At 38.4% G+C, this 11,922-nt stretch overlaps 1 protein-coding gene across 2 annotated transcripts in view; it reads right to left on the bottom strand.

Annotated features, from left to right (window-relative positions):
* Window positions 1–11,922, bottom strand: part of BRAF (B-Raf proto-oncogene, serine/threonine kinase) — an 84,578-nt gene that overhangs the window by 9,992 nt on the left and 62,664 nt on the right. For both annotated transcript variants that reach the window (XM_088164674.1, XM_014869946.2), the window contains 6 exons: window positions 10,833–11,009; window positions 9,611–9,657; window positions 8,938–9,056; window positions 8,061–8,192; window positions 5,288–5,422; window positions 4,343–4,496 (listed from right to left, as the gene is read on the bottom strand). In XM_088164674.1, the coding sequence (XP_088020800.1) occupies window positions 4,343–4,496; window positions 5,288–5,422; window positions 8,061–8,192; window positions 8,938–9,056; window positions 9,611–9,657; window positions 10,833–11,009 (764 nt within the window). The remainder of the gene's footprint in view (window positions 1–4,342; window positions 4,497–5,287; window positions 5,423–8,060; window positions 8,193–8,937; window positions 9,057–9,610; window positions 9,658–10,832; window positions 11,010–11,922) is intronic.

Below are 11,922 nucleotides of genomic sequence, written 5' to 3'. Positions count from 1 at the left end.
TTAATTCTATGCAATGTCTTGCTCTACAAAGAGGAGAACCAAGAAGTTGTCTGCACTAGGAGGGGGAAGAAAAAGCATCTAAAGGCCTGTGAGGAAGAGCTGACCCAGTTCTAAGGGAATTTGAAGAAAGCAGGGAAAGGGCTCTGTGTCTTGTAGGAAATGAGAAGGGAGTACACCAGAAAGCCAAAGTAATGGTGGCACAGGGAGTTATGACAGGCCTCAAGCTCTTTATCTTTACAGACTGTGGTGGCAGGCTTCAGTTATACCAACAAGAGAATAAAAGCTTCATGATGGATCTAATTGCATATTTTACTAGTTCTACCACCAGATGAAACTCTTGCTCTAAATACTCTAAATATTGGGTAATTTTTTCTTGTTTTTTTCTGCTACATTCACTGACCTCCCAACTCTCTTCATAGTATCTTCTAGAAACATCTCAAGTTTAATACATGTTTTCTTTTAAGAGAAAGACAAAAAAGTCACCAAGTATTGCCTGTGAGGCCAATTTTTAAGTGATATTTATGCTTAGCTACACTTTCAAAATGTGCTCTATTTAATTTATTTTTCAGTCTGCCTTTCTAAACTGGTGATTAAAGATCAATTTATAAAAAAGAGATTGCTCCTTCATTACTCATCTTGTCCTTCTGCCTACTTCTGGTAATAATTCAGATTTTAATAGTCATATAGGGATTTCATAAAAAACCAGCATCTTTAATTGGCAAAGAGCAATGGAAAAATAGGACCAGAAATAAAGAGCTAGAATGATAGCCTTAAAAAGATAATTTTCAGACTTCCCTGACATTTAAACAAAACCTTAGCAAACATATTTTCTTTGACAAGCTAATGCTCAATCTCCCCCTTCAAAATTCCAGTATTAATCTGATCTCAAATCAATAGGAGACCAAAATAGGTAACATGGCCATCTAATAAGGGGATTATGTTGGTTGAACATGTATAAAACAATTGCCAGTAACAGCTTTCCCTAGGTATAGGTACCTATCCACATCAAGCTATGAAACCACATGCTTAGCAACTTGCTACAATAAAAAACCCCAGATATTTATATTCATTGTGAGCCAGACATCTGAGGTGCTTTTTATCAAGCAGAACTGCAGATATTTGCTTTGACTGGTAGCAAAGCCATTTCCTTCCAAAGGATGGAGAGCATCTGAAAGTACACACTTGTTAAAAACCCCTCTCAAGTCAGCTACTACAGTCTTTTCATGCTCATCTCATGCAGAGCAAGTGCAAACTATTTTAAATGCACACTTTCAAAAAAATCTGGACTAAAAAGATGATCAAGATCTTTGATGTTGCCTCCAAACAATGCAATAAAATAAGGGCATGTTCTGAGTGAACCTGCTGCCCCCGATTCCTGGAAGGATTTAAGATGCAGCTACCATTCTGTACTCTCACCAGTTTGTAAACTATCTGAATTCATGAGGTTACTAATGTATACACAGATCATCTTATCTGCTCTCCTTATCCTGGGGTAGAGGCCATGTTTGTCAGAAGAATCATAAGAAGAATGGTTCTCTTCCAGCCCTGTGCCAGCCTTATCTACTGAATCTATTGACTGATTTACTGTAGGGAAGCATCAGATTCCAACACCTTGCCTGATTTACATTCACAGACATAGAAAAAACAAAAAAAAAAGAGGTAGTTTTCTGTTGGATCTTGTGCTGATCTTTTGTATGGATACTATCCACTGGGTAAGTAAAAATTTGGAAGCAAGGACAAAGGACCTTGAAAGGACCAAGACAGACTTGGTTTCTGTACTGATACGTAGGGAAGTAAAATAAAAAGGTATCTCACCTAGTATAAATTACTCCTCCAGATAAACCTAGGGTCCCACAGGCATGTTTTCAGAGCCAACAGGTATCTGTTTCTAAACAGTATAGCTGAGTTGCACCTTTGAGAACTCTGGCCCAAATCCACAGGTGTAGTTAGGCACCTTTATCCCACAGGTACTCCCAAATCTCATTGAAGCAGCAATTAGAACTTACAGAAATGAAACCTCTAAATGCCTCTCTGTCAGACAAAGTTAATGATCCACAAAGTAGCCTCCTTTTAGGCTTCATAAAAAGTTTAGTGAGAAACTAAAATCACATTATGGCCATGGAACACAAAATACTCAATAAAAACAGGTGACACAGGAAGAATGCACTGACCTTACAGCAGGAAATGGGGCCAAATGTGTCTAAGGATGGCAGCACTTCCCCCCTATAATTGTAGCTCTGACAACACAGATGAAGAATCTTAAGAAGGAGGATAAATAACTCCAAGGAATAACTGGTTTGAATTGATCTGGCAGACCTGAACAAGAATAAGCCTGGGCAGGGCAATGGTGATAATTCTGCATTCTCTGCAACTCCCTGTGTGGGTAAGACTTTTCTGTGTGGGATGCCCCATTTCTAGGTTCTGAAGGAGACCCAGTAGCATCCTCTTTGCTCTGTACTGAATACCATACCCCACAGCTTTGGAAACATTCCTCATCACTGCTAGAACAGATACACAAAATAAAGAATGAGAGGGGAAAATAACACTTAAGCTCTGTTTTCATTTCAGGATAAGCCTGCCAAAATGAGGTGATGCTACCAGGAAGATGGGGAACAGATTTTCTAAAACAGTAACAACTTCTGTCCTCTGTAACTATTTCCATAGACAGAGACTTCAACAGCTAAATTTTCTTAACTAAGAAAAGGAGAAAAGTTAGCTCCCAAACTATTCCAACAGCAGAAGCCAAAGAGACCATTATAATCCATCCAGAAAATGTAAAAATTGCCTACATCTCTTCAAGCTCTCTGCTTCCCATTTTAAAAGGCTCAGTTGCCAGACAGCAGTAAACCAAAACATTTTGGAATTCCTGATCTATTTCAGAAACGTATTGCTAGCAACAGGCAAACTTCTCTGTGTGTGTGTAAATCAGAGGCCTTGGAACACTTCTGGCCCTTGAAGTCCTAACAAGAGCAGCAATAGCTTCTTTTCAATGCAGAGTCATCTGTGAAAACTCACAGTTCAGCAGTTTAAACCAAGTAAAACTACATAACTCATCTCATAACATGCAAGAACACTGTCTGCACTTCTTTTTTTCACATCTGACATTAAAGACTGATATAACCTGAACCACTACTCTGATGCACTTGTTCCAGAGCAATGCTCCAGAGAAAAATACAGTCTCCAAAGTGAGCTGGCAGGTAAGGTGTCAAACTTTCTCAGTTAGATATCAAGTCCAACTGATTCACTTCTGCCAAGTCAAACTAGCAGCTTTTACATGGAAGTAAAAAAATCAATTTGTCACTGAAGAGAAGCATGTTCAGTGCGTTTTAACAATATTAAAATAATTAACATCTTTCATCTTAACAAAATTCGTGGAATAACACTGATTTCCATGAACAAAACTGCTTTTTCAAATCTTCTTTTCCTATTATGGGTGTTAGCAGCATTTTTCCTCTGAAAGCATTTGGTCATGCTTGAGATTTAAAATGCTTTTATAAATGTTGAAATCTGTACTAACTGAAGGATACAGGCACCATTACCAGTACTAGCCTTGCAGCTTGGCAAAAGCAGATTGAGAATTTCTTCTGTGTTGCATTGTAACAGAACATTTGGAGATGGTGTAAACTATATCAGGTCAGAATATTTAGAGAAAAAATGTAACATAAAATAACCCCAACCCATTCACCACTCTTCTGCAGGAAGAGATGTTCCCTAAATTGTACTAATTGAAACTTCCACTTCTAAGATGAGAGTCACATGTTATTCAGTCAGGGCTTTCTTTGGATTCTGTGTTGTATCTGCTCACTTCTGCTGACCACAATAAAGTTTTGACTGTGTTCAGCCTTGAAGCTAAGTTCATTTTTCCAAGTGTTTCCCACATGAATAGCATTACTAAACGAAGACTCTAAAGCTTATTGCTCAAATATAATGACCTCAAATGAAGTAAAAAACCCCCAACCCCCAAAACAACAGACCACCACAGCTTGAGTAGATTCAAATCAAATACACTCCTGAGTAACTAACTCCAATCAAACCAGGCAAAAATGACACTCGATAACCTTAAGAAGATTTTTGCTTGTTTTGAAGTGACTTTTCCCATGTCTCTTACGTGGCATTACAGCTCTTCTTGTGCCAGCTGTTCCCAGGGCACTGTCACCAACACAGACTGTGCTGGGAACATTCAATGCCCAGTGTTAGGAAGTGAGGCTCTGTTCCCTCAGCAAACCCTACAGTCGGAGCTGGTAGGAACTGAGAACAAACCCCTTGCACTCACAGGACACACCAGCACACAGACACACAGGCACAGGCTTTCACATTCTGTTTCAGTGCACTGGAAACCCACCGTATCCCCCTGCTTGGATGGGTGTTTTTGGAGAAGCACAAGCATAAAGACTAAAATCCTCTGTCTGGAAGCCAGCCCGGTTCAACGAGGGCTCAGATGCACTGCGGTGAATTTTTGGCAATGACCGGGCCAGAAGCTCAATGGAGGCAAGAATCTAAAACATAGAAAATATTTGATCAAACCTGTTGTTCTAAAGCTGGAATTCTCTCTCTTAAAACCAAAGGCACAATATCAATTAACTGCAGAAAAATATTTAAACACATGTTAAAAAAAGGACTTTTAAAATATAGCTCAGTGTATTGCATTCTTGGTGTTTATATCCTAAGGAAGGTGAAAAGGACAATTGGGGAATTTCCTCCTTTTTAAAGGCACATGGATTCCCTCTAAGCACAGTGAAAACACTTGCTTTTTATTGGGCTCCTTGTCTATGCCCTAGTACCTATACCTGCCATTGCTACAAACCAACCCAGCTCTGTCAGCATTTTGCTTAATAAAATTTAGCAAAAAGTCAGCAGGGGGAGCTCCTTATCTTTTGAAAACGATTTGGTTACATTCAAAACAGGAAAAAAAGAAAAAAAAAACCCAACAGATTTTTGCCCTCCTCCCTTTCAAGCTTTTTGAACCCAAACCTTCCTCAGCAGGCACAAAATAAAAAATCAAGTTCTGTGGCAAAATTATCCATTTCCCTTCATGAAGCTTGAGGGAGAGCAAGGAGGGCAGTGTAAACATTTCTGAGCACATATACCAAAAACTAATTTGTGTGTCTAATTGTGACTATTACTTTCATTATCTCCCAGCTGCAACTTTCTCCATCATGTAAATACTTTTCCAAATACACAGTGTTTACAACTTTTCTAGTTGTAACTGTTTTAAAGTATTTACAACTTTGCATATAATAGGTCATTTTAATACCTGCATTTTGAAATTAAAATTAGCATTTCTCACCTGTGGAAAAAGGGGTCTCTCATCTCTTTTCTTTTTTAAGCATTCTGCCATTAATCTCTTCATAGCTTTTGGACAGTTGCTCCGTACTTTGCTGAGGTCTGGAGATAGGTATCCTCGTCCCACCATGAAAATTATCTTTATTTAAGGGGAAAAAGGATGAAAGAGGAAGAAGTTGAGTTGATAAAATAAACAGTAACAAAAGGTGAACATTTTGCTAGACTATTTTGGTTGCAGCAGCAAGCTTTCTGCTCCCAGAAAGCATTATCTGGTATTAAAATTGACAAATTTCTTAGAGTAATGCTTGCTAACCTATTCAGTACAGGGAAAAAATTAGATCTTTCCTCCTCCTCAGAGAGATTTCTGTGAAACTTGAACACTAGTAAATGGTTACCATTTATAGCAATAACCATCTAAGGAATGGTTCTTTGGTGTCAAAAACTGACAAAATCAAGAACAAGAAACTCTGTGGCAGGAACAGAATGTCTAAAAATAAATATTCTGTAAAAAGAAATATTCTGTTTTATATTACAAATCAACAACTTCACATTGAAAGGTATTTTAAGAAACACATGGACTTTGGATATTAAAACCTTTCACCTTCTGAGAATTGATTCCATCATCTACTTTTTCCAACACAAAAGCTTATTCTTAACATCTGACCACCTCCCCCACTCTCACAAAAAAGAAAGAAAAAAATCCTCAAAAGAAAAAGAGAAACTGCCTCTTCTCTGTAGTAGAGGAGACAGACAGGCTTGGTATTTTTACAGTAATTCTTTCAACATGGAAGGCTTCTATTTCCCCTAAGGATAAAACTTAAGCATAAAACAAAGTAAACTGAGAGGAAGCAGCAAAACAAAACACAAATATGGTTAATCATCTCTTGTATATATATAAAAAACCATCAAACATCATCATGTCGAGCCAAGGTCAATTGCAATGTGGTTTGAGTACTGCAGTGGCACTGACACTAAAAAGCACTTCCAAACCAGCTAATCAAAGATCCATTCATGCTGCAGCAGTAATCACTGCCTTTGCTGAGTACTCACACAACCCAGCAGGTGTATCTCACCTTCCCTCTAATGAAATGTAACTATTTCATAGCTTAATACTGGGAAAAAAATCCAGCAGAAAACCCTCCCATCTCAAGCATGTTATACATGTTATTTATACTAACACAATCCTGGTCCTTTTTTAACTTTCTGCTTCAGTCACATCTGTGTTGGCAGCAAGGAGGAACAGAAAACTCCCATATGGTTTCTTTAGAATTCCCCATGTGCCAGAGCAGGATTTCCTAGTAGAGACTTGTGTACTGCATTCCTTACCTCTGCTGCAATCAGACTTACCATTATCTAGCAGTTAGTATTTTCTAAATAATCGCACAAGTTAAAATTATTCAAAATTCATTATTATAAATGTTTCAAATAGTTTCTTTACAAATAATATAGGGGCTAATCTTTTATTTTAGACTAGAGAAAAGAATATCACTACAACAACAGTCTAGAAGAATCTGTTGAAGTGAGAGAAACACTCAGGTATAACAAGAATGCTCACTAAGAATCTGGGTTGTGTCATAGTAGATGATGTAAATTCACCAGAGAGTGAAGAATATTTACAACTTTTCATATAATAGACAAGGAGTGACAAAACTCAAGACATCAAATCACACATGTTGGCTTCACTTGCATTTTAAAATTTATTTCACCACTTCATTATAAGCTCCCACAGCACTAGGTTCATCTTTCAGATCTCAAAAGGTAAAAGCTAAACGGGGCCAAATACTGTTTTTAGAAGGCTGGATCCATCTGGCCAGGAATCCAGGTATTTCCCTTCCTCCAAAAGGCAAAACCAAAATTATAAAAAAGAAAAAAAAAATCTAAAAAGGAGTCACTCCAAATTTGATGAATTGGGATGAAGTGTTCTGGCAGATATGGAAGCAGCCTTATAAAATGGCATTCACAGATGAACGTTGCTATGGTTTCAATTCTCAAGTACTGACAGTGAAAAAACAAGGGATGAGGACACAGAAGTAACAAATACATCACTGCTCAGACACAGATGAGTTTACACTGAAGTTCTTGATGCACAGGTCCTATTTTCAGGTTAGCCAGAAATAATGAATCATGTATACCTTCCCAAACGTGCCCATGCTGGGGAGATATGCTATGGTGTGTGGGATCATTAAGATTTAAGGAATATTTGTTCACAATTAAGTAACCTTCTTACAGGATCCCCAGACTCTGTAAAGTTATATAGTCCATCAAGCAGGATTTCAGAAATGCTATATCCTGCAAGTCAGTTAGATGGTGCATGCTCTCTCAAAGTAGAAATTAATATAAAACATTTGGTGAGATGACTGCTCTTCTGTTTTGTCAGTCCTGTAGATGCACTATTTATTATTCACTTCAAGTGGAGGGATGGGGACAACGAGAATAATAACTGAACATATATATGGGGGATCATTTCGCCTTTGCAGAACTATTCTAAACTAGATTACTATTAAGTAATCTGCTCTCTCCCTAATAAGTATCCTGGCAACCAGTTCAGAAGCTGAAAATCTATATTTAAAATAAAAAGGACACAAAAAAAATACCTCAAGAGAACTAAGTAAATTGTTCCTATGTGGCTGAGGCAGATCTAGAATATGCAGAAATGTCATCTCACAGCATCAGAATTAGAAACATCAAACACACAGAACATCAGAAAGTTCAGCAGCCAAGGCTGAATCAATCTCTGTTTCAGACCACACTTGATTGCAGTCAGTGCCTCCCCTTACCTGGTCCCTGTTGTTGATGTTGGAGTATGGCAACTGTCCAGTCATCAATTCATAGAGAACAATCCCAAATGCATACACATCCGACTGAAAACTATATGGGTTTTTATCTTGCATCCTAATAACTTCTGGTGCCTGCATCAGAAAAGTCAAGAATTAGTTTTTATTTCTCTACATTGTGCTGCACCTCACCTACCAGGAACAAAACATGCACTTGTCCAGGGTACAGGTGCAAAGCCCACTCTTGCCTTCAGGTGTTACTGGGTCCTAATACAGAGTGGGTGCTGACATGATTCTCAAAATTCATTGTTTCATTCCAGCTTGGTGATCCCTTTCATTCCTCTGACAGTGAAAAGTGACCTTGGCCAGGCTGAGAAGGTTTTTGGAAACTAGTGTTCTAATGACACTGAAAATGATGGCAGCTAACAGAGCTTTAAGTTTTTCCAGGGAGAAAAGAGGGAAGTGGAGCTGCACAGGAGATTACAGTATGAAGCACCTCCTCTTGAATCCTTAAAACTTAAGAGCCTCTTACTTTTTGCTGAGCTAGTTCCTCTACTCTTTTGCAGGACGTTTTGCAAGACTTTTCTCTCACTCTCCTCAACCCTAGATTAATGATACTCATTTTCCTTAGCCACCATTTTCATTTCAGTATAAACCTCAGAATAAAAGATGGAGACACTAAAGTTCTTCTGCTGACTACTGGAAAACACATGCTTAAAGAAGAATTGAAAAACATTCATTTACTACTTCCTATTACTGCTTGTCTTTTCCAGCTTAAGCCAGCTTTTATATGTCAGTGTGCCAGAGGAATAGGAGCAGGAAGTTTGGCCAAAGGTCAATAAATTTGTTGAAACGAGCTCACCATTTCCCCCTTGCTTACCATCCATAGAATGGAACCAGACAACTGTTCAAACTGTTGGGATCCACTCCATCGTGATTTCACTGTAGCTAGACCAAAATCACCTATTTTTACTGTGAGGTCTTCATGAAGAAAAATATCTAAGGGGGGAAGGTTAAGGGAAAAACAGACAAACAACGTCCTAAAAGAACAATTAACAGTTACAAATTTGCAACACGAACATGACAGTTTTAACCACTCACCACCACTGAAGGAAGTTTCTACATCACACAGGTTTTAAGCACCCAGCATGGTGAATTATGGTATGCAAGTGTTATGTAAGTAATGACTGGGCCAGTGCTGAACAGATCACGGCCAGGTGGCTTTCATGAAATGCCAAGAATGAGAAAAGCTGAAAATATTCCGTGAGCCAACTCACATAATCTTTCATTACATGAAGAAACCAAAGGATGAAAAAAAAAATAAATCTTTGTGATACCAACTAAAACTCCCTATGTTATTACAACCAAATCAAAAGACACAAAGCATCTCCTATTTTGTTATTAATGATATTTCCCTTTCTCAGTAAAATTTCTATTTGGCAAATATTCACACATGAACAGCTTTTCACATCAGTAAGTTAATTTCTGGCAGAGGAAAAAAACCCAACAGGAATGCTTTCAGTTTCCAAAATTACATCTCTGGGAAAGGATACTATTACTCTTGAGGTCTCTGTGGATGATTGACTTGGCATGCAAATAACTGAAAAGGAATATAACACATTAGGTGGGTTAGATAATATTTCACCAATCAACAACTCAAAATTCATTGTACTACTGAAAGATAAATTCTGTCGACATTGAAACTGCACATTTATGCAGGCAGTAAAACTTCAGTTACCCATGACTGTTTCAACAACATTCACAGGAAAAACAAAATAAAGCTTAGATTTCCAGCTCAAATCTGATGCTACTGAATGACAATTTTGATACAATGCTAATGAATAACAATTATGCTCCAACTTCTGCTTTTCAATTCTAGTTCAACATTCACAGTAAAAAGAACTTCAGTAACTTCTTTCATGCAATTTCATGCTGAAAGTTCTGCCTCCTAGCCTTAATGGGGACTGTCAAGATTTTGTGAGCTAGTCACAGCTTTAGATAAGGTGTTTCTAAATTGCAGGAGCTAAATGTGCTTCCCAGTCTCAATGTGTACTCGGGTACACTGACTGCTTTTTAGTAGAGGAGTGGAAAAAAGATCCCCTGATTGCAGCCTGGATAAACAGATGGCAGGGAACACAGAGGAAAGTACTTGTGCCACAGCAGATACAGTCTGAATAAGTCTCCCATGGCTCTTTGTTTAGTCAATGAGATTGGCACAAAAGTGCTGGAAAAGCCCCAATTTGTGTCTCTGCTTTGAATCGTGTTCACAAAACAGCTTCTGCATCTCCCCTACCTACAGATGGAGCCTGGGGAGATGCACAGGCTAACAGAAGGCTAAGGCTGCTTGCTGCAAACACCTCCACGCCTCCTGACTGAAAATGTAATGGAATACTGAGTAGAAAAAAGGCACAATGAACTGCAATCATCATAGTGGCTTTTAAGTTGAGGTGCAATTTCTCTGGTCTTACAGCAGTGTTCTGATTTTGACACACAGTATTTGGCTAGTTTGGTAAATTCTAACTCAATGGCCCTCTATGGGAGTAAGGATTATTTACAATCCTTAGAACAAAACAGGTGTATTCTCTTCAGATGCTGAAACCTGCTATTCAGAGAGCTCTGATACTTTCCCCAAATGCTTTGATGATTGAGACAGGACCCTGGGCTCAGCCCAGTGAGCAGAGAGCTGGCCTTATTTGCCAATGACACCCAGAGTGTGAAGGGGATAAGTAAACATTGCCCCAGTGCTCATTTGCAGACAAGTCATTCAATACTTACTCCATGCCTTGTGCAGTCTGTCGTGCAATATCAATTAGCTTGATCATTTCAAATTTGGTCTCAATGATGTGTAAATGGTGATACAAACTGGACCCTTCACACCATTGTGTAACAATAGCCAACTGGGGTTTTGTTGAGTAACCCATGAAAAGCAGGATATTCACATGCCGTGTTTTCCTGTTTACAAAAAAATAAGAATCAGGAGGAAATCAGATCAAGAAATCAGGAAAACCCAGGCAGATCTATCACAGTTTACATATATATTTCCAAACAGAAGGTGTTGGGGTAATCTCAACTTTTACTATGATAGCATGATAACCTCTTCCTAGATTAATTTAATGAATTATTCCTCAAGTTAGCTTTCCTCATCATACTAACATGGAATAACTACTCTGGGGTAAGTGAAAAATGTCAGAGCTCTTATGTTTTCTTATATTAAAAAATTTACACGGGATCCCAGCATGTGAGTCTCTTTCCTTGCAGCAATATGGACTAGGACAGTTCTATGCTATGTGACTGTGACTTTTCAGGTTTAAGATTTTGTCAAGTGATGCTGAGAGTAACTGCTGAGGAAACAAAAATAAGCAGTTTCTTGTAAATCCTACCACAAATCTAAGTAATGAGGAATCATATTGGAGAAGGCACAACTATAGGTAAATCTGCCTTGTCTGAGTCAAAGGACAGAACAAGTGATTATGTATGTTCTGAAACAAACAGCCTGGGCTCCACCTATGGGACTACCAGCAGAAAGCTGGACTAAGATGTTCGATTTCATCAAGTTCTGTCAAAATTCTATCAAGAAAATGGAGAGATACCGAAGTAGCACACCCCAGAAAGCCCCTACATCCACAACTATGAGCTCAGAGTTTTGGCAACTAATATTTGCCTAGGGCAAAAGGCTTTTTTGTTCCCTTTCACCATGTAGCTTATTTGGGATGCTTCTGCAGCATAGGTGCCCAGCTCAACACATCAGGTTTCCATGGACAAAAAAACCTCCTTGCTATTTTGTTTCTTACAACAGAATTATGCTGGACACTGCTCAAGACTGTACTTTGATGTAACATTTCTTCACAATATACATTCTATCCTA

The sequence above is a fragment of the Sturnus vulgaris genome, chromosome 5 (assembly GCF_052056855.1).
Source record: "Sturnus vulgaris isolate bStuVul1 chromosome 5, bStuVul1.hap1, whole genome shotgun sequence".
Classification (NCBI taxonomy): Eukaryota; Metazoa; Chordata; class Aves; order Passeriformes; family Sturnidae; genus Sturnus; species Sturnus vulgaris.
The sequence above is the reverse complement of the archived record's forward strand: the minus strand, read 5'-3'. Positions and strand labels throughout refer to the sequence as shown.